Source organism: Bufo bufo, chromosome 4 (assembly GCF_905171765.1).
Source record: "Bufo bufo chromosome 4, aBufBuf1.1, whole genome shotgun sequence".
Taxonomy (NCBI): domain Eukaryota; kingdom Metazoa; phylum Chordata; class Amphibia; order Anura; family Bufonidae; genus Bufo; species Bufo bufo.
Genome location: NC_053392.1, coordinates 123,861,860 through 123,885,090, shown reverse-complemented (window position 1 = coordinate 123,885,090; position 23,231 = coordinate 123,861,860). Strand labels below are relative to the sequence as shown.

At 42.1% G+C, this 23,231-nt stretch overlaps 1 protein-coding gene and 1 long non-coding RNA gene across 2 annotated transcripts in view; both read right to left on the bottom strand.

Moving 5' to 3' along the window:
• The window catches only part of RBP1 (retinol binding protein 1), a 55,671-nt gene extending 32,826 nt beyond the window's left edge, over nucleotides 1-22,845 (bottom strand). The window contains exons 1-2 of the mRNA XM_040427827.1: nucleotides 22,655-22,845; nucleotides 5,007-5,185 (exon numbers count right to left, since the gene is read on the bottom strand). Of these exons, the coding sequence (XP_040283761.1) occupies nucleotides 5,007-5,185; nucleotides 22,655-22,727 (252 nt within the window). The 5' untranslated portion in view covers nucleotides 22,728-22,845. The remainder of the gene's footprint in view (nucleotides 1-5,006; nucleotides 5,186-22,654) is intronic.
• On the bottom strand, nucleotides 6,090-12,713 carry LOC120997639. The gene is made up of 3 exons (XR_005778205.1): nucleotides 12,703-12,713; nucleotides 12,454-12,457; nucleotides 6,090-6,301 (listed from the first exon to the last, which is right to left on the bottom strand). It is a non-coding gene; the product is annotated as an uncharacterized LOC120997639 (long non-coding RNA).
• Nucleotides 22,846-23,231: the final 386 nt, after the last annotated feature.

Sequence of the window (23,231 nt, the reverse complement as noted above, 5' to 3'; positions counted from 1 at the left end):
CATCAGGACCAGCAAATGATGGGAAGGACAGACAGCTCCCTTTGGCTGAGGTGGTGGAGCCCTGACTGCATGAAATTGGGTGCGTGCCACTGGGTGATGTAGCGGTTGCTGCGGCAGGCTGGACCACCACATCGGAGCCATGGTTCTCCCAGGCCACATTATGGTGATGCTGCATGAGTTGACGCAGGGCGGTGGGGCCAACATTGGCACCCTGGCCACGCTTCACCTTCTGCCCACAAATTCGGCAAATGGCCATGTTCACCTACTCCGGCGGCCTAATAAAAAATTGCCACACCACCAAGTATGGCATTTTCCCCCCCAACACTCCACACTGAGTGCACCGCAGAATGGCAATTAAGACGTATTCTTTTTCCTATTACTACACCCCAAAAAAAGAAATATAACAATCACAATTCACCGCAGAACAGCTAATGGGACATATGTATATTTCCTTTTAATACACCATGTAAATGGCTGTAGCACAATGTAACTTCACCACTGAATGGCAATTAAGACATATTTTTTCCTATTAATACACCCCCTAAAAAAAGTAAAATCAACGCAGAACAGCGAATAAGACGTACTTATCTCCCATATTAATACACTCCGTAAATGGCTGTATCACACAGAACTTGCACCCCAATCACAAGCAAGGTTTGCTGGAATTAGTGTGGTATCATATAGTGCAAACAACCTAAAAGCAGCAGTATTAACACCAATTTGGATCCCCAATTAGTGCAGAAAGGTATAATAGAATCACTCCTATTAGCCAGGCTGTACACTCCCCTATTGCACCCTGTTTTCCTTTTAGAGTGTAGATGATGCCTCCCTATCCTTTCCCTACACCTTGAATAATCTTTGCCTGAACTTTTAAATCGTTTTTTTTAGCACAATGAAGTCTTTCCTAACACTGTCCCTAGCGCCTGCTGACGTCTCTCCCTGCACTAAGCACACTGGAAAATGGCAGAATCCAAGATGGCTGAGGCTTTTTATCATTACAGGGGCTGACTGGCTGATGATTGGCTGCAATCATGGCATTGTGGGTGATCCCTCGTTCCCAGAGTTCTTTGCTCCATGTCCTAACATGTGCAGCAGCCATTCCCAATGCGATTCATTACCACAAAGCGTGAGGAAATTCGGCTTCGGTGCGAATCAAATTTTTCCTGAAATTCGGATGGAATTCCACTTCATCAGCTTCGATTCGCTCATCTCTAGTATTGAATGCCAATTGATGGGGGAAAAGTTGAATATTTTCTTTATTTTAGCACAAGGCACAAAATAAAAATGTGAAAAAGTGAAAGGATCTGAAGACTTTCCAAAATGCACTGTATACTTTTTAATTAAACTGGGGTTTGCTAAAAGATACCATTGATTGCATCCGCTAAAAGTTAAGTAGTCAGCATGACCTTTACAGGGAGATATAACTTGACCTGAGGTGAACAAACTAAAAGGAAGTGGGTGTTTATTCACTGCAGAGGACATCCAGATGTTCTCAGCACATACATCACTACTGGCGTGCTTTTATCATTGAGAATGACTGCAGAGCCCACAGTAATGACAGATAATGACTAGAAAAACATTCTTCTGCAGCATTCAGTTATTATCCTAGTCAATTATTATAATTACCTACCCTTAAGAGCAACCTCACATTACACCCCCATATTGTACCCTAGATTCATAAACAATAAAATAAACCATTGTGTATATCAAAAATAATTAATTAAATCCTGAAGAAGTTTCATCCTCCTCTTCACGGTCAGAATTTTCTTTAAAAAAACAAACGATAACATATAGAAATCGATGGCTCAAACTATTTCCAATAGCCATTTCGATTCCCCAGTCGGGTTAGACCAAGAAAAGTTTCCAATATGATTTAAAGGGCTTGTCCCATGAAAACTATTCTACATTTTTCAAAGCATCACACGAATTTGAATACTTTTGTAATCGCATGTTAATACAAATTTAGCGTAGCCACTGATAAAATAAATAAAATCTATCTGTATAACAGCACCTGCTGTTTGCGATTTCCGTTAAATCCCTGTCCACTTGGCTGAGAGGGTCACACATGCTCAGTTCTGTCCTTCAACTGCATCTGCTGTTAGAGGAAGTTACAAGGAGAGAGCTGCAGCAGAAAGGACATATCCCCTGAGCTGTGATAGGGAGAGAGCTGCAGAAGAAAGGACGCACCCCCTGAGTTGCCAACCTGATATAAAAAAAAAAAAAAAAAAAAAACACTGAATAATTGGAGCAATGGATGGGAGATCTCAGAATCCATGTGAGGTACAGGACTGGGTGTCATTTTGTCAGAAAGATTGTCAAAGTATAAGATGCCCGATTATCATTTTTGTACTTTACACTAATCATAGCATAAACCCTTTAAGATTAATAAAGGGCTTGAGTAATGCTGAGCTCTGCTGATCAGAATCTCTTGATTGCTTTTCAGATCTACCTGAAGTGAGGTGAAAAAAAAAAAAAGCCTTATACGCCACCTTTAAATGAGAAAACACAGAATTTACCCATGTGTATCCAGTAAACAAAAAAAAAAAAAAAAGTCCAAAAATACACTCAATACAAAAAGATAAAAAAATATAGAATTTTGACTTATTTGTCCATTCAAAGACCACGTATTAGTCCATTTGCTGCTCTATCATCTAAAATCCGTTTGTCCAAAGACTAACAGAAGGAGACAGAGCACTGGTGAACTAAAGACTACAGCAGACTAATCAGGAGGGTGAAACGTGCTATGAGTGCAAGTCATTTCTATACAATACCCTATTCAGCTGCAATATATGCTCCAAATGATACCATATACAGGGAGTGCAGAATTATTAGGCAAGTTGTATTTTTGAGGATTAATTTTATTATTGAACAACAACCATGTTCTCAATGAACCCAAAAAACTCATTAATATCAAAGCTGAATATTTTTGGAAGTAGTTTTTAGTTTGTTTTTAGTTTTAGCTATTTTAGGGGGATATCTGTGTGTGCAGGTGACTATTACTGTGCATAATTATTAGGCAACTTAACAAAAAACAAATATATACCCATTTCAATTATTTATTTTTACCAGTGAAACCAATATAACATCTGAACATTCACAAATATACATTTCTGACATTCAAAAACAAAACAAAAACAAATCAGTGACCAATATAGCCACCTTTCTTTGCAAGGACACTCAAAAGCCTGCCATCCATGGATTCTGTCAGTGTTTTGATCTGTTCACCATCAACATTGCGTGCAGCAGCAACCACAGCCTCCCAGACACTGTTCAGAGAGGTGTACTGTTTTCCCTCGTTGTAAATCTCACATTTGATGATGGACCACAGGTTCTCAATGGGGTTCAGATCAGGTGAACAAGGAGGCCATGTCATTAGATTTTCTTCTTTTATACCCTTTCTTGCCAGCCACGCTGTGGAGTACTTGGACGCGTGTGATGGAGCATTGTCCTGCATGAAAATCATGTTTTTCTTGAAGGATGCAGACTTCTTCCCGTACCACTGCTTGAAGAAGGTATCTTCCAGAAACTGGCAGTAGGACTGGGAGTTGAGCTTGACTCCATCCTCAACCCGAAAAGGCCCCACAAGCTCATCTTTGATGATACCAGCCCAAACCAGTACTCCACCTCCACCTTGCTGGCGTCTGAGTCGGACTGGAGCTCTCTGCACTTTACCAATCCAGCCACGGGCCCATCCATCTGGGCCATCAAGACTCACTCTCATTTCATCAGTCCATAAAACCTTAGAAAAATCAGTCTTGAGATATTTCTTGGCCCAGTCTTGACGTTTCAGCTTGTGTGTCTTGTTCAGTGGTGGTCGTCTTTCAGCCTTTCTTACTTTGGCCATGTCTCTGAGTATTGCACACCTTGTGCTTTTGGGCACTCCAGTGATGTTGCAGCTCTGAAATATGGCCAAACTGGTGGCAAGTGGCATCTTGGCAGCTGCACGCTTGACTTTTCTCAGTTCATGGGCAGTTATTTTGCGCCTTGGTTTTTCCACACCCTTCTTGCGACCCTGTTGACTATTTTGAATGAAACGCTTGATTGTTCGATGATCACGCTTCAGAAGCTTTGCAATTTTAAGAGTGCTGCATCCCTCTGCAAGATATCTCACTATTTTTGACTTTTCTGAGCCTGTCAAGTCCTTCTTTTGACCTATTTTGCCAAAGGAAAGGAAGTTGCCTAATAATTATGTACACCTGATATAGGGTGTTGATGTCATTAGACCACACCCCTTCTCATTACAGAGATGCACATCACCTAATATGCTTAATTGGTAGTAGGCTTTCGAGCCTATACAGCTTGGAGTAAGACAACATGCATAAAGAGGATGATGTGGTCAAAATACTCATTTGCCTAATAATTCTGCACGCAGTGTATAACAATTGCAATAGTGGAATATATACATTGTGCAACATCTACTTTGAAAGTTGATAATACTATAATGTCGCCAACGGTGTAGAACTGAAAAGGATAAATAAATGTTACATTGATCAGCTAAAGGACTCCTTTAATGTCATATAATATAATGTTTAGAACTAGCTGGCACATACGTGAGCTCCGCAATTCGGCATCTTAAAGGTACCGTGACTGCATGCATTAGATTGTATTTTTAGGTCCGATTTGATTTAGTAAAATCATCTGTTATTAAAAGGGAGAGCCACTTACTTTGTTTACTATTTAATAGGCCTCTAGCGGACTGTACCTGATACTGGTGTTTTTGAATATAGCCTTTGGTCATAGTCCAAGGCTTGGAAGGCTATATCAACCTTAATTCCAGCATGTCCTATATACATTTTCATTCAAACTACTAGCCAGCAAGCAGAGACTATACCGAGCCAGATCTTTGACAGTGTGTAGAAGGATGTATAAAAGAACAGCTCTTGTGTAATGGTGCAAAGTTCATGAAATTGCCTTCCAGCAGAGGTGGTATAAGGGAACACAGAACTAATCTTCTCAATAAGACACCCTTTGTTATAGAAATGGGCTAATCTGGCCTTAATTCTTACCATGCATTTGCGATCATCTACTCCAGACAAATCCTCTTCAAACTCCTTTCCCACATCGAACTCCATGATGTAGTTTCTAAAAGTGCTCAGCGTTTTAATGACCATGTGCTCACCGTTCTGAATAATATCTTTGTCTGGTTTCAGCAGAGTGGCAATTTTCCGGATGGCGACATTGACGTCTGCATAGGGAAGAGGAGAGGAGAGATTTTATTGTCCTTCAAGACAAACCCTTAAAAACCTGAGCGGATTGCTCTCAGGAATGTTCTTCCATGTTCTTAATCTACGGCGTATATAAAGCTGAAATGAACATTCCAGTTTAATTATTTGATGTGATCCAAAGCATACAATCAATTGCGAAAGAAAGAGGCTTAGGGCCAGTAACTGTAGGATTAGCATTACTGTGGCCTTTATAGGGTTGTACATAGAGAAGGGCCATCATATATCATTGTTTAAAGTGCCGTTCCCACATGCCACAATTTATGAACCACCATCCCTGGACTCCTTGTGATGCCTGTGTAGAGGGAGGGCTCAGCGTAACCTTATTTGATCCACATGGACCATAGGTCTCCACAAGCTCCTGTAGACTTGGCCAATCCATAAGTTTATCGTTGTAATGCTTTTCAGAGCAATATAAGCAGAATCACAATAAGTGGGCATTTACTAGGTAGAATATTTTTGTCTGAGCCCTAGACTTTGAATTAAAGGGCAGTGTGCATGCTCGACCCCCTCTCCAATAACACTCCTCCTGGGGTCTTGCATCTGGATAGAACTGGGGAGTGGAGTCATTGTGATGATCAGTGAGGGGCCTAGTGGTCAATTAAAGGGAACCTGTCATCAACTTTATGCTGCCCGTACTAATGGCAGAATAAAGTAGAGACAGGTGAGTTTATTTCAGCGGTCTGTCATTTAAAAGTTAGTGGTCGCCGAGAACCAACATCACAATCATTGCAGACTGGGCCTGCAAAAGACTCACGGCCACCTGAGAAGAGTCATGGTTGTTCATGAATTCCTGCTCTCCTGCTGGTGATTGACAGTCTTCTACCTAGTTTTTTCCCTTTCTCTCTAGGAGAGAAGTGCCAATCATCAGCAGATGGGCGAGAGAGCAGGAGATTATGTATAACCAGGACTCTTCTCAGGTAGATTTGACTCTTCTCAAGTCAATGCAATGTTTATGATGCTGGTTCTCAGCAACCACTTACTTTAAGCTCACGAGTGACACACCACTGAGATCAGCATTTCTGTCACTATTTTATACTGCCCTCAGTGAGGTCAGCACAAAGTTGATGACAGGTTCCCTTAAAGCAGGGGTGCACAACGTTTCCTGGTTGGGGGCCACATTGCCAGACTGAACCAATGATGAGGGCCGAAATTAAAATTTAAATGTGCATTAACAACTGAAATATTGTACTTATGGCATATTGAACACACATTATATACCATTAATGTCTAGTTACACTTCCAGGACTCCCATCAAATGGGAGAAATACATGGAAAATACATGTGAGCAGCCACAAGACATAGGCATACATGTCTGTTACCAGATGGTTGGGGGCCGCACAGAATAGTATCACGGGCCGCATGTGGCCCCCGGGCCGCAGGTTGTGCACCCCTGCCTTAAAGGGTCCAATGGTCAGACACTGGATAGGTAAACAATGATTTAGATCAGAATGCTCTAACATCTATCGTTGGGGGGAGATATAGCATTTTGGGACTTTGCTAATACATTAGACTCATTTCTTCATAGGCACCTATTGGGTAAAATAAGGTCTGTAGGCTTAGAAATTATATTTTGTAATTAGATTGAAGACTGACTGAAGGACCGTGTCCAGAGAGTTGGGGAGAATGATTCCTATTCTGAATGTTCCTGGGTTACTAGTGGTGTACCTCAAGGTTCAGTGCTGGCTCCCCTATTTAAATGGATTGTCCCACAAAAAAATTGCTCCAGTTTTCAAACCAGCATCGGGATCTGAATACTTTTGTAATTGTAAGTAATTAAAAATGTAGTATAGCCACTGAGCTATTCAATAAAATCTATTTGTATAGCGCCACCTCCTGTTTTTTTCTTATTTCTCTGCACACCTTGCTGAGGAGGACACACCTGCTCGGTTTCATGCCTCAACAGCCTCCTGAGCTGTGGTAGGGAGAGAGCTGCAGCAGAAAGGTCTCGTCTGCACAGCTGCCAGCTTGAAATAAATCTAGCAGAACAATTGGAGCAATGTAAGGGAAGATCTCTGGATCCATGTGAGGTACAGGGCTGGTTCTAGCTTTGTTAGAAAGTCATATACTATATGATGTCTGATTTTCATTTTTTTATTGATCATGGGATAATCCTTTTAGCTTATTTATTATCGAGAATAGGATTAATATTTTCTATTTTTGCAGATGACACTAAGCTGTGTAGCACTGTGCAGTCTATGGAAGATGTCCAAAAACTATAAGCTGACTTGGACTCTGAGTGTTTGGGCATCAACTTGGCAAATGGGGTTCAATGTGGATAAGTGATCATGCACACAAACGTATTCTTTTTCAGTGTCCATTAGTTTTTTTGTGTCCTGTATACGGGCAGCAAAAAAACCTAAATGACTCTGTGCACGCCGTGTCCATATACCTGCAAAAAAATAAAATAACGTCCTATTATTGTCCGCATTATGGACAAAGACAGGACTGTTCTATCTGGGGCCAGCCTTTCCGCAAAATGCGGAATGCCCATGGCCAGTATCCTTGTTTTTTCTGATCCGCAATTTACAGACCGCACAACATCCAACTCGTGTGCATGAGCCTTAGATGTAAACTTATGGTACTAACAATTTACATGCATCATATGTTCTATGGGGAGTAACACTGGTATATTCACTACTTGTAGGGAAGGATTTGCGTGTACTGTATGTAGATCACAGACTAAATAACAGCATGCAATGTCAATCAGCTGCCTCTAAAGCCAGCAGAATACTGGATTGTACTAAGAGGCATGGACTTGCAGGACAGGGATGTAATACTACCACTTTACAAAGCTTTGGTGCTGCCTCATCTGGAATATGCAGTTTAGTGCCACTTGTGCAAGGGATGGGGGACTGGGGATCTACATTGCTCAGGGGCCCACAAGCGGATTCACCTGTTCCCCTGTCCTAGCCTGACTGTGTGTGTGACAGGCTCCCTTCCCTCACCCTATAGTGAGTAGAGAGGAAAGTAGAGCATGGCTTTGTAGATCAGCTCAGATACAGAGATGGCACTGACAGCCCGGATAATGGCTCCGCTATTCTTATTTCTTTTAGCTAACTGCCAAGCAGAGCTCATAAAGATGGCTCAGAGGCTGCTGAGCATGCGCCAGAGCCGTCCTACTGAACTAGATACAGAGAGGCGGCCAGGAGCTACTGTGAATGATCAAACCAGGCTCGCTCCGGAGAACCTGGCCAGGTGAAGGCATCTGCAAATTTCAACGACATTTGATAAGAGATTATTAACTGCTTAATTACCGCAGTGTTTATCCCCCTTCCTTACCAGGCCAATTTTTCAGGTGTAGTGATGGGCCTATCTAACTGCAAATAACTCATTACATTTCTGAGCCAGCCTACATGTATTTGATATTATTTTTCATGGGACATCTTAGACCTTTCTCTTCTGTTATTAGATGAACAATATAATATAAAAAATTAAATTAACATTTTTCCTTTATCAATTCTTTTTTCTGTTACAACAAGGTTTCAAATAAAACATTTCTAAAACCAATACATCACGTTTTTTTTTCACAAAAGAAAAAATATGCGAATACCTAGATTTTTTAAATAAAAAAAAAGTTTGTTTATGTTTGTATATTACACACACAAATTACACTATACTATTGCTAAAACTAATAAATATAAATATATATTTTTTTATGAACGAAAAAGCGGTGGGATGTTTGTATGGGTATGTATGTAGTCTGCTATACTATTGCTAATACTAGTAACTATTGCTATAACTTTTTTTTATTATTAATATTTCTCTTTATATTTTTTTATTTTTAACTTTTTATATTTTATGTTTTTTTTTATGAATTAACCCTTTCTTGCTACAAGGCAGAAAGAGGTTAATTCCCAGCCTGCAGGCTGACATTTAATTTTATAGCCTGCAGGTGGCGCTCTTATACAAGATTGAACAATGTGATAGACACTTGTAACACAGAGCTACAGGCATCTATCACTGCCTGACTTCTTCCGCTGGTCATGGCACATCTCCCTGTGACCACGCTCTCTGATGACAGCGTGGTCACAGTGATTTGCAGCGGCACAGGCGACCGGCAGATTGTGATGTAACCCGGCTCTATTATACGTTGTGCAAATAGGAGCTTACCACGATGACATATAAAGTCGTGCAGCGGTAGGCAAGGGGTTAAGATGGTAATACCCCTTTGAAGGGGTTAAATAAGAGTCTCTTGTTTCACCTAGAGCAGGGATGCTCAACCTGCGGCCCTCCAGCTGTTGCAAAACTACAACTCCCAGCATGCCCGGACAGCCTATAGCTATCGTCTTACAGCAGGTGAAGGGCCGCAGGTTGAGCATCCCTGACCTAGAGCAACGTTTTTAAGACGTTGAGTTTATTGAGAGTAGGGGATTTTTCAAGGATAGGAAGAGAATTTAAGAGTGAAAAACAGAAATAAGTATAATATGTGCGTGGAGAGCCCCTCCAAACAGAGCTGGTCAGGGCTCTGGAAGCCATAGCCAAGGGGCTTTTAAGCCATTTTTCTGGCCACCTGCCATCTGGAAGTTCTCCACACAATTCTGCACATTCTATACATAAATATCAGGACTTAAGTGATTATAAGGATAATACCATCTAGAGTGCTGCCTTTGTCTCTGACCATCCCAGTCGCCTTATCTGTATGAGGCCTCCTCCTGCTGCCTCCTTAATATCAGAATGGCAGTACCAAAGTCTTACCACAAATTCCATCCTAGCACATCTACAGTCGTGGCCAAACGTTTTGAGAATGACACAAATATTAGTTTTCACAAAGTTTGCTGCTAAACTGCTTTTAGATCTTTGTTTCAGTTGTTTCTGTGATGTAGTGAAATATAATTACACGCACTTCATACCTTTCAAAGGCTTTTATCGACAATCACATGACATTTATGCAAAGAGTCAGTATTTGCAGTGTTGGCCCTTCTTTTTCAGGACCTCTGCAATTCGACTGGGCATGCTCTTAATCAACTTCTGGGACAATTCCTGACTGATAGCAACCCATTCTTTCATAATCACTTCTTGGAGTTTGTCAGAATAAGTGGGTTTTTGTTTGTCCACCCGCCTCTTGAGGATTGACCACAAGTTCTCAATGGGATTAAGATCTGGGGAGTTTCCAGGCCATGGACCCAAAATGTCAACGTTTTGGTCCCCGAGCCACTTAGTTATCACTTTTGCCTTATGGCACGGTGCTCCATCGTGCTGGAAAATGCATTGTTCTTCACCAAACTGTTGTTGGAAGAAGTTGCTGTTGGAGGGTGTTTTCGGTACCATTCTTTATTCATGGCTGTGTTTTTGGGCAAAATTGTGAGTGAGCCCACTCCCTTGGATGAGAAGCAACCCCACACATGACTGGTCTCAGGATGCTTTACTGTTGGCATGACACAGGACTGATGGTAGCACTCACCTTTTCTTCTCCGAACAAGCCTTTTTCCAGATGCCCCAAACAATCGGAAAGAGGCTTCATCGGAGAATATGACTTTGCCCCAGTCCTCAGCAGTCCATTCACCATACTTTCTGCAGAAGATCAATCTGTCCCTGATGTTTTTTTTGGAGAGAAGTGGCTTCTTTGCTGCCCTTCTTGACACCAGGCCATCTTCCAAAAGTCTTCGCCTCACTGTGCGTGCAGATGCGCTCACATCTGCCTGCTGCCATTCCTGAGCAAGCTCTGCACTGGTGGCACTCCGATCCCGCAGCTGAATCCTCTTAAGGAGACGATCCTGGCGCTTGCTAGACTTTCTTGGACGCCCTGAAGCCTTCTTAACAAGAATTGAACCTCTTTCCTTGAAGTTCTTGATGATCCTATAAATTGTTGATTGAGGTGCAATCTTAGTAGCCACAATATCCTTCCATAGAAAACACTATGCAGCAGCCTCCTGTCACTCTGTATAACAGGGGCTACTGCATACAAGCTCCAGCCCCTCCGATTGCCACCGAAGCATACCCAGAAGCGCGTGCTTCAGGGTTTGCACGCTGTCAGATGCCATGGTCAGGACTGATCAAGGCATCTGAAGTGTTAAAAGTCTACGACTGCATTATCATGAGCAGGCACCCCGTGGTTTTGGCACCATTTTTAAAGACCCGACGCTGGTTGGGAAGGGGTCAAAATGCTGCTTTCTATTGTTGATCTGAGGCTCCGTTCCAGAGCTTTTCTTAATGTGCAAATTAGGCCTGTGGTGCAATAAGGGTTTCACCCTTGTTCTTGTTGCACTCTAGTTCCACTCATTTCTGTGGAAAGCCCCTCCCTCTGTACTTTGCCTGTGCTGTCCCAGCACTTATTTCTTCCATTTCAGATAAATTGCTGTATTTGTGTTATCATATCATTACCATGTAATGCTGCCACCCTGTGGTCATTCTTGTTATAGGTTTCCTGAATGTATTATGTAAATCCCATTGCCTTTGCTCTCTGTCTATTCCTCCCTTTCAGTGACATCATATCTTGTTTGTTCTGGTCCTGTGTCTTTCTTTTCTGCAGCAGACTCAGAGCTGGTGAGAGCATTTCGTTTTGACCTCCAATATCCTCCATGTGTCTTTGCTCAAGGTAAATTCAATAAATTACCAAGGCATCTCCATTGTATTCTCCTCACTAGAGCTTCACATGCAACTGGTACCACGACCTAGGGATATTAGTGAGTTCAGCTGTCTACCATTGCTTGTACAGAGATTACCACTCACAACCAGTCAGAGACTTCTCTAACGTACATCTGTGGCAGAATATTGCCACTGTCTGGCCCTGTCAATCAAAGCAGAGAGGGGAGGGTCTTAGCCTGTGCCAAAATTCTGGAGCAAATGTTATAATAAATTACCCCCTTACACTAGGCAGTCTAAAGGTGTGGCAGATTTATTAACCAGCATCATCCACTGTGATAAATATGGCACATTTTAGACTAAGTTTGCACTGTCAAAAAATTAGACAGGATTAGCAAATGTGCCCCTATAAGTGCCACCATATTGCATAGCTAGTCTGTGGTTATTCAAGGCAAGAAAAACATGGCTGCTTCCATCCAAAACACAGTGCCACACCTGTCCACAGCTTGTGTGTGGTATCCAGGTCAGGCCCCTTCACCTCAGTGGAGATGAGCTACAATGCTGGACACAATACACACTACATCTTCATGGAAGAAAGCAAACTTGTTCTTCTAATCCTAGTACAGGGATCAGCAATCTCCGGCACTCCAGCTGTTCTGAAACTACAACTCTCAGAATCAGTGAGTTTTCACGAGACATCTTAGACCTTTCTTTTGTGCCATTAGATGACAGATAGATTGAAAAATACTTAAGGAAAAACTTTAAGGAAGGTTTAAAGAAATATTAAAGGAAAATGCATATTTTCCCTTTTTTATCAATTTCTTTTTTCTATAACAAAAAGTTTCAAGACACAGCATTTCTAACACCATTAAATTACTTTTGTACTGGGAAAATGGACACTATGGGGGTCATTTATTAAACAGAAATACGCTTAAATTAGGCGTATTTCTGGCACAGATTGCGGCACAAATGTCCTTTGCGCCGAAATCTGCGACTTCTCCCCACTCACGCCAGCTCTAAAAAACTGGGCGTGGAAGAGAAGGGGCCCGAAAGGCCAGTCTCATTTACCATTATCTACTCCTGTTTTAGGCATAGAAAATGGTCTAACTGTAAGATAGCTAGGAACTGGCTTACATTTACACTGGCACTGGATGCGCCAAAGTTGTGTAGGGGCCGGCGCCTCTTCAGAACTTTGGCAGATCCACCGCCGGGTATAGGAGTTATTAAGAACGGCATCTAAAAAGCTGGTCTTAATAAATGTGCCCCTGTTTGAATAATTTACTGTATCTACTGGCTGGGCTGGGCCCACCGCAAGCCTTGGATGGGTCTGTATCCGTCAGCGACGGCCACATGGATGGTGCATGTGCATTGGGGATTTGCGGTACCCAATGCATGGCATGGGTGGCACACGTTCATGTGCTTGACCCCTAAGGTAACCATCTTGGAGAAATTTGGACATTTTAAGTGTTTTTTTTTTTGCAGGAAAAAAATCCCTGATAAATATAGCTGAAACCAGAGGTGGAACTTGCTACTGTCTCCATAATGGGGCCCCCAAAATGAAGGAGAATACACCATGCATGTGCCATGTGTTCTCCATTCATCTCTAGGGAAGTTTTGAAAATTTTTGGAAGTCCCATAACAATGAATGTAGCATGCACCATGCAAGCACAGCCGCCTTTCCACTCACCTCTATGGGACTGCCGGAAATAGCCAAACTCTATTTTTGGTACTTCCATAGCAGTGAATGGAGGGTGGGGGGGGGGGGCTGCTCTCTGTTGAATCTGGGGGTCTTATTGTAATGCCTCAGGATTAACCCCAAGCCAGCAGAGGGAGCTGTAGCTGGCCAGCTAAGACCTGTCCTAGGTTGCTAGTATAGCTTATATGTGTAAACAGCTAAACCTGCTAATAGCCTTAATACAGTTCCTATGTTTATGTGTTAAAGACAAAAGCAGAGTTATTTACTGTGACATCATGTTTTGGATATCATAACTGTTATATTTTGTGTTCACAGAAGCAGAAAAAAGATAATATGCCTTTAAAATTAATTTTGTAATGTAAGGTAAGCTCAGTGACACAGCAGAAACAGAAAGTATAGTGTTAATCTATTGTTGCTGGGCAGAAGTCTAGACCAATCACAACCAGCTTCTCACAGAGCAAGAGTTTTCACCAATCACTGCCAGCCTCACACACAGCCTGTCTGGAAATTCCCCTAGCTCCTACTGCTAGAATCATTCACCAGAGATAGGAGCTGAAGAGACATTCACTCCATTGAGAGCTGAGTTTTATGGGAACAAGAGGCCAATATAGGTATTTAAAAGAGTTATATAATGTTCATATAGTTAGTATTGTGTTTAGAACTGTATACTGAACTAGATATATATGTGTTTACTTACAGTTCCACCAAATTCAATTGCAACCATACAATTACAAATACAAATTGCAAGCATACAATTGCAAGCATTCAGATTCCATATTGCAATCTAAATTGCATACAACATACCAGATCATACTCAACCAATCTGCAAATAGTCACTGCTAACTGCATACTGCAAGTGAACTATTAGTTAGACCTCAGATATAAATAACAAAGTGAGAGTACTCAAGAGAGAAATATATCCACAATTTTATGTTAAATGACAAGACTGAACAGTTGAGCCACCATTTTAATCATACCGCCATTTTGTGATATATTTTCAACACGTGTTATGTACATGGACTATCTGCTGTGGAGGTGGCAGTGTTATATGAAGAAAAGTTGAAGTTAATAAAGAAGTTATTTAAAGCATTTGGTGTGCTCTTTAAACCTACTTTTTCCATAGAACGGCGCTAGAGGAATTACAGAGTAATAGACAGTCTGGTTAGACTAAAAGTCAGAGATATCAAAATTCTTCAAATGCCACAGCGCAAAAGGCACTTCATAGTGCTGCGCCTGCCATAGAAGCTGTGTGAGATGTATACAGCAACCTGGAGGAAGCCAGGACTCAGAGGAGAGAGGTAGATGTGTGCTATATGAGGCAGTGGAAGCTGAGCTGCTGAATGAGCAGGTTCCAGGGGCTCTGGCCTTCAGCCACAAAGCAGCCCCAGACTTGGCTGAAAGCCGCAACAGGAGAGTCCGAGGCTGGTTTACGGGGACAGAAGACGACGACATGTGAGCCGTGCAGCACATCGGCCATAGCGAGACGCACATGCAGGCAGCAACCTTGAACATAGCATTCCCCAGGACAGGGAACATAGGTTGTTTACGTTTTTAAACACACGGTCATTTCAGAATCAGCTCCCAGTGTCTTAGTTGTTGTTTAAGTGACACTGTTCATTGCTATACCCTGAGAGACGATGTGTGAGGGAGACTCAGGCGTGTGGCTGAAGACAGGGTAAATGTCTGATTATGGTAAAGAGAAGACGTGAAAGGTAGACTCCCCTCACACAAACATGCGGCTGAAGACAGAGTTAACCCAGAGTTGCCGTATTGCGGACCGCATTTGAGGATCCACAATGCACGTGTGACATTCCGTGGGCATTTCGCATAACGGATGCGGACCCATTCACTTCAATAGGTCTGCAAATCCAGAGATGTGGAATGGTGTGGAACGGAAGCACGGAACGGAAGCCCAAGGAAACACTACGGAGTGTTTCCGTGGGGTTTCGTCCTGTACTTTTGTTCCACAAAAAGATAGAACATGTCCTATCTTTTTGCATAATGGGCGGATCGCAGACCCATTAAAGTGAATAGGTCCGTGATCCGTTACGGCTGCCCCACGGTCAGTGTTCGTGCATTGCGGCCCACAATTTGTTGGCCGCAGCACGGCCAAAGGGTGCACACGTTCGTGTGCAGGAGGCCTTATCAGTTATTTACTATTTACTACTGTTTTACAGTATAATCCTACTTTAAGGAAAAACTACCCCCACTTGCACTTTACACCGTTGGGGCTCATGCACACAAACTTTTTTTTATTTCCTTTCCATTTTCTTTACAGGTCTGTATGCGAACCATTCATTTCAATGAGTCCGCAAAAAACCCTGAAATGACTCAGTGTGCCTTCCATTTCCGTATGTCCGTTCCCAAAAAATAGAACTTGTCATATTCTTGTCTGTTTTGCGGACAAGGACAGTCATTGTTAAAAGCGATCCGCAAAAAAAAAAAAACAACAGATCCAACAAGGATGTCACCTGTTTTTTTTGCGGATCTGTGTTTTGCGGACCGCAAAATACATATAGTCGTGTGCATGAGCCCTTATGGAGATCAGAGCAGGTTCCAGATGTAGGACCTGCACCTAACATAGTGATATGCCCTTAATGACCCAGATGGGAATACCCCTTTAGAGACTTGGGAGGATGTTCACAGAAGGTCCTGTGTATCAGCTCTGAAGCCATCTGTTTATAGTTCAGTTTCTGATGCCTTTGTTTATGGTCAAAGCCAGAAACAGACGACAAACAATGGAAACATGGGAAGATTTATTTATTTATTTTTTTGGACCCAGATCTAATGAAAACCTCAATGGCAATTACAAATACAGAGCACGTGTGAGGCTGCAAAGCTGCTGTAACTTATCCAAGCTCAGAAGATTAATCCCAGTATTTCCGGGATGATCACTTTAGCCTAGAAATGCGGCATTATGAATTGCTATATTCAGAGCATTACGCTATTTTCTCACTGGATTTAACCCATCAATAAAAGTATTGTGCGACGCCTGTCTGTAAAGTGCTGAAGTTATGAGGCAGCACACGCCGAGATGCTGCAGCTAATGAGTTTCTGGGTATAAAAGTAGTATCAATTATGTAGCCCTTTGTGGTGCAGAGATAGGCACTTGGCAAATACTTTCCCCTCCCTCATACCAGACAGAGCTGCGACTTATTACCGACGACGGTGGAAGGGTTAATAATTTTTTAAAAAAAGAACCCTAATGACCTGGAGGGAATAGCTGACTGATCAGATAATGGTCTGGGCTGTCTACCCTAGTGACTTTCACCTCTCACTACATACACAAGAACCTAAGGCTCTGTTCACATCTGCGCTGGAGGCTCTCTGTCACAGACTCCGTCATATTTGCCAGAACAAAATAGTGCAGCATACGCAGCACTATTTTATTCTGGTAGATTGACGGACTCCATGATGGAACCCACTGGTCCCCCATCATGACGGTACATTCACATGACCATATGTATTTTGCGGACCCATTGACTTCAAAGCGTCCATGAACCGCATTTTGCAGGCAAGTATAGGACATGTTCTATCCTTTTGTGTAACGGACATAGAATGCGGAAAGCACATGGATGATTCCAAAAAAGCGGACCACAAAATACATACAGTCGAGTGAATGCACCCTTCGGGCTCATTCAGACGGCCATTGTGTTTTTCGGTCCACACATGGCCGGTATTATGAGAGAAATTACTATTCTTGTCCGCGATTTTGGACAAGAATAGGACATGCTCTATCTTTCTTGCGGGGCCACGGAACGAACTATGGATATGGACATCACAAGGTGTGTTGTCCACATATTTTGCGGCCCCATTGAAATTAATGGGTCTGCGCGCCTTCCGCAAAATAGTGGAATGGATGTGGACCTATTCATACAGTCATCTGAATAAGCCCTTCGTAAATGGGATCTGTCCAGCACTGTTGGTGTCCATCACAAGAAGCATCCTTCACAGCTTGAATTCTGTTTTTCTTATCCTACTGTATGATGGAACAGAAGAACAGGATTCCTAGTGTAGATGTGAATACAGACTTGAGCCGTCTTGTGTGACAAGTGTTTCTAAGAAGGCTTCATGACCACCACTATTATAGCTCCCACATCGGCTGCCACCCAGCTATCCTAATGTCAGCTAATCAAATGGTCTGCACTGCTCCGGTTCTAGAGGTCTCCAAAATTGCTTCTATGTGGAACAACGATCACAATTGTTACATGACATTTTCCAAACTAATGTCAATGGAGCAACTGAATTACAGCATCTAGAGCATTCTACGGCAAACTGCTGCACACCATGGTTTAATACAATTGTCTAGGAAATATTAAACTAGACTGTTTCCATTCACTGACAGCAAATAATAATCTTAAAACAGAGAAGTTGTAGCCTTTCATTATACAATGAGTGAAGGATTTATGCTACAGGATAGGAAACAAATATTAGATCATTGGGAGGAAGGGAGGGTTGGACCAGTGGGACCTTCTGCAATCCCAATAACGATGGGTCTCCGAGTCCCCGCTCTGAATGGATCATAGAGCACTTGTCTGTCCACTGCTCCATTCACTTCTATGGGACTGATGGAGTGCTGTCTGTGTTATTAGTCCAACAGAAGTAAATGGAGCAGTGGACCAACATGTGCACTACTATCCATTCAGAGAGGAAATACAGGGACTCTCTGATCTCAGGAGAACGAGAAGAAAATAGGTAATAAATTGTTTTCTTGGGATAACCCCCTGTGGTGATTTCCTGAGTGAATATTTTCTTAGTGTTGATTTGAGACCAGCTGGAACCCAGTAAGTGACAGAAACAGGAGCGGCTGGGGACCGGCGAGTATCATTTCTTTTTTTTTTTAACCAACTCCAAGCCCTTTACCCCAAATTTTTCTGTAAGTATGATTGGACAATCTCTTATTACTGCAACATGTGAATAGGATTCTATAAAATCCTATTCACTTCACAACATGGGGTTATAAAGGTCAACCATGGGGAGGGTCGGGTCAACAAGGATCAGGATTTTGGATTTAAACATACCATAACCTGATCTTTTGTTATCTAAAGTAATAGGATTATTAATTTCTGTCTTGGGTAATCAACATGCACGCTCGGCTGATCCTAGTATGCATATTTAGGCCTCATGCACATGACTATGTATTTTGCGGTCCGCAAAACACAGATCTGCAAAAAAAACAACAACAGCTCTTGGGAACATTTACTAATCCTGTCTAAGGCCTCATGCACACTGCTGTATGTATTTTGCAGTCCATTTAAAATGGATCCGCAAAAAATACGGATGACGTCCACGTGCATTCTGTATTTTGCGGAACAGCTGGCCGCTAATAGAACAGTCCTATCCTTGTCCGTGATGCGGACAATAATAGGACATGTTCTATTTCTTTGCGGAAAGGACGTACAAAAACAGAATGCACACAGAGTACCTTCCGTTTTTTTGCAGACTTATTGAAATGAATGGTTCCGCAAAACAAAAACGGAACAGACACAGAAAAAAAAATATGTTCGTATGCATGAGCCCTTAGGGGGAAGTAGGTCGAGAAAGTTGGCAACCAAATGTGTGCTTCGCCGAAAAGGACTCTACGTGTTTGGCCAGCAATAATCTGTGGATATATACTGTAGTCACAGCAAGTCCATAAGGATACATTACATAACATGCAACTGCCATAGAAAAGGATATCAAAAAGGAAAATGTGATGGAAAAAAAGTTGCACTCGTCACATGAGAAGGCCACGTGATGACGTGGTTAGGAAGTCGCTATCTTATCTTCCTTCATTTAAAAATTTTTGTGGCAGTTTTTGTGAGCTTACATAAAATGCCATCAAATTCATGCATTTTTACAAACTCTTGTCGCTGTTTTTCTGGTCACACATTTTTAAAGGCATTTGTTTCCTATAGAGAAGTCTATGGGAAAATCTTCATACCTAGATCATGCAGCTTAATATTAAAATCCATGTATGTACCCAAAAGATGTCCCAAAAAGTGAGAAAAAGAAAACGTGACCATTTACGGTAACTTTTTGCCAAAAAGTAACAAAAATATGCTAGAAAATAACAAAAGTTTTATGCTGGTCTTTAACACGCCCCCATCTTCATAAATTAGGCATGTGCCTCTCTTTGGGCTCATGAGTATTTTTTTCCGTGTCCATTCCGCTTTTTTTATTTTTTTATTTGCGTTTCATATGCGAAACCATTTACTTCAGTGGGGCCAGAAATAAAAACAGAAATGACTCCATGTGCATTCCATTTACGTATATATGTCTATATATCCGTTCCGCAAAAATATAGAACATGTCTCATTAGTGTCCCCATTACGGAAAAGGATAGGACTGTTCTATTAGGGGCCAGCTGTTCAGTTCCGCAAAATACGGAATGCACACAGCCGGTATTTGTGTTTTGCTGATCCACAATTTACGGCCCGCAAAACATTCAACTGTCGGTGCATGAGCCCTTTGTCTGCATTTTTCTCTTTTTATGGAGCAAAAATGTCAAGGCTAAATGTTAAAGTCAGTTTTCTCACTTTTTGGCCCCTTGCAGACGAACGTGTCCGGATGCGTTGCGTCTGCGATCAGGGCAAATTGTACGAGTAGGTGCGCAATTGCAGTCAGTTTTGACTGCGATTGCGTTCCGATGTTTCGTTTTTATCGCGCGGGTGCAATGCGTTTAATGGTTATAATGGAAAATAATATCATTCTTTAATTCAGAATGCTAAGTAAAAGGTCCATTGTGGGGTTATAATATGGTGGTGAGTGCGGTGACGTCAGCGCAGGTCCTGCTAAATGAAGATAGAAGGTTCTTCTATCTTCATTCAGCAGGACCTGCGCTGACGTCACCGCGCTCACCACGTGGTGAGCGCGGTGACGTCAGCGAAGGTCATTTTCCAGCCAGGTCCTGCAAGAAGAAGAAGAAGAAGAAAGAAGACTAGCCTGACTGCGCGATCAAGTGGATGAGGCGAATTAAATATTTTTTTTTTTTTTTTTTTTTTTTAACCCCACAAAGGACCTTTCACTTAGCATTCTGAAGTAAAGAATGCTATTATTTTCCATTATAACCATGTTATAATGGAAAATAATAAAATATACAGAACACAGATCCCAAACCCGAACTTCAGTGAAGAAATCCGGGTTCGAGTCTGGGTACCACAGTCAGTTTTTTATCATGCGCGTGCAAAACGCATTGCACCCGCGCAATAAAATCGGAACGCAATCGGAGTCAAAACTGACTGCAATTGCGTACCTACTCTCACAATTTTCCCTGATCGCATACGCAACGCATCCGGACCTACTCCGGACACGCTTGTCTGCAAGGGGCCTAAGGGCTCATGCACACGGCATTATCACTTCTGCTGTCTGCAAAATGTGAATCCGCAAAACATAGATGCTGGCCTTGTGAACGGAATGCCCTGCCCTTTGTTATACGGTCCTTGTCTGCAAAACGGACAAGAATAGGGCATGTTCTATTTTATTTTTTGCAGGGCCGAGGAATGGACATACGGAAGCATCTTTTGTGACCCCATTGAAGTGAATGGGTCCGCATCTGATCCGCCAAAAAAATGCTGATTGAATGGACAAAAAAACATGGTCGTGTGCATGAGTCCTAACTAAAAACCACAATCCCCCAAAAAAAGAAAGAAATTGTAATAGGTTGTAAAAAATAAATTTAAAATCCAGAAAAAGACCCCAAAAAGGTAGGGTGGCAGCACCATGATAGTATAGTAATACGATAGATTATATATATATATATATATATATATATATATATATATATATATATATATATATACACACACACACACACACACACACACTTTCCAATACACACACATTGTGGCCTGACTGCATATGGCAGTGTAATTGATGCTGCGTCCGTGTGAACAAAGACCATATACTTGCGCCTATGTAATACGTGCCTTATTAAAGTGCCCATTATGTATTTTTAGTAATGCTGGTGGTATTGAGGACCAGCAACAAAAACTGTGCCTCCTATGAACCAGCATTAGAACAATTTTCTGGACATTGTAGAGCTGGATAGTGACGTCACTAAGTGCCTTTGTTTGAGTCCCTTTGATACAAGTGGTAACGCTAGCTGGGCATTAAATGGCTCGTAGTCCAGCTCTCAGGTGACGGGTACACGCATTATAGATGTAAGGGATTAGGCATGCAGTTTTGGTTTTATATGTAGTAGACATTAGAAGAAATACATTGAACAAAGAGTATACGTCAATTACTGTAAGTGCGTTGGATGCTTAGTCTCTGTATGGTATGGATGCAGCAGGACTGAGTTTGTCAATGGCGCAATTCACTCTGAAGTTATGTCCGTTTTTTGTTTTTTTACATAGGACTGCAGGTAAGGCTACCCCGTTATGGTTAGGTCAGTTTCAGGTGGTCATAAAGTGGGCAAAAATTAGCATCCGCACTAAACCAAATGTAGAGGTCTATAGGGTTCTGTGGTGGTCTGCGTTAGGTTCAGTAACATCACAGAAGTTTGCGGTATTGCGGCCATTATAGGGGTGTTAAAAGGCTGCCCCATTACGGAAATCTGAGCCGCGCCTTACTTGTATTAGGTCATTAGGATGAATAGATAATACAGTCCTAAAGAGTTATTCCGACATCACTTCTTTGTTTCTATACAGATGTAGCAGGGGTAAAACACACACTTAACACGATGAGTTAAGAAATTTGAGTTATCTTGAAACAAAAGCCATTGAAATGCAATTGCTTAGCGCATTTAGTTTAGATAACATGTCTCATAAAGCATGTGCGTTAACCCCGCTACATCCGTATCCCTTTAAATCTCACACAGCAAACATCACATTGACCTCACCAGCTGCGGGATAGACAACCGAGCTTAGATTTTAGGAAATACGCGTACAAGTAACATCACGTACAAACCAAACATTCGCAAAGATGCCCTGGGCAATCTATGAATTACATGGAGGTCAAATTCTTGAAAAAAGGGAAGTGAAGTCAGCATGTTCAACCCAGTGCTGTAATATGAGATCTGTCGGGGAACCAAAAGTTGGAATTTAGGAAGAGCATTCCTGCCTCTGCCCAGTGCTGCATGAATCACAGTGGATGTACAAAGGATTTCACTGGTTAATGGGGCTGCACATTGATCCATAGAAAGTCAAACAAAACCTCTCATCACATTCCTGACTGCAGAGCGCAGCCCACCCTGCCAAAAACAAGACACCTGACGGCAAACCTGACTCACCAAGCGCCTTCAGATAATCCTCAAAATTCTCATTGCTCTGCATTTTCCAGTAGCCATTGAAATCAACCGACATGATTGCTGGGAATAGTGGAGTACGCAGTGCTGAGGCTGAAGGTGTAGTGTGTTCTGGTTCTGTAGTCAGCGAGAGCTGTGGTTACTCAAAGCCTGCTGTTGGCTGAGCCCCTCCTAATTCTACCACAATGCTAGAAGTTACCTCCCACCAGCTGGACATCTCACAAGCTGCACACATGCCTGGCCTCTGCACAGCTTGATACACTCACTAATAGCCTGTTACATGGGGCGCTGGCCCACTCCCCATCCTGATGCCAAGATAAATGAGCATATGAGAACATATGTAGTTTGGGAGAATATTTACCTCCTTAGGGCTTGTTCACACGACTCTATGGCTTTGGCCTCTTTCACACGACCATTTTTTTTCGTTTACGGTGCGTTTTTTGCGTTCCGTATACGAAACCATTCATTTCAATGGTCCCGCAAAAAAAAAGGAATGTACTCCGTATGCATTCCGTTTCCGTATTTTGTTTTTACGTTCCGTTGAAAGATAGAACATGTCCTA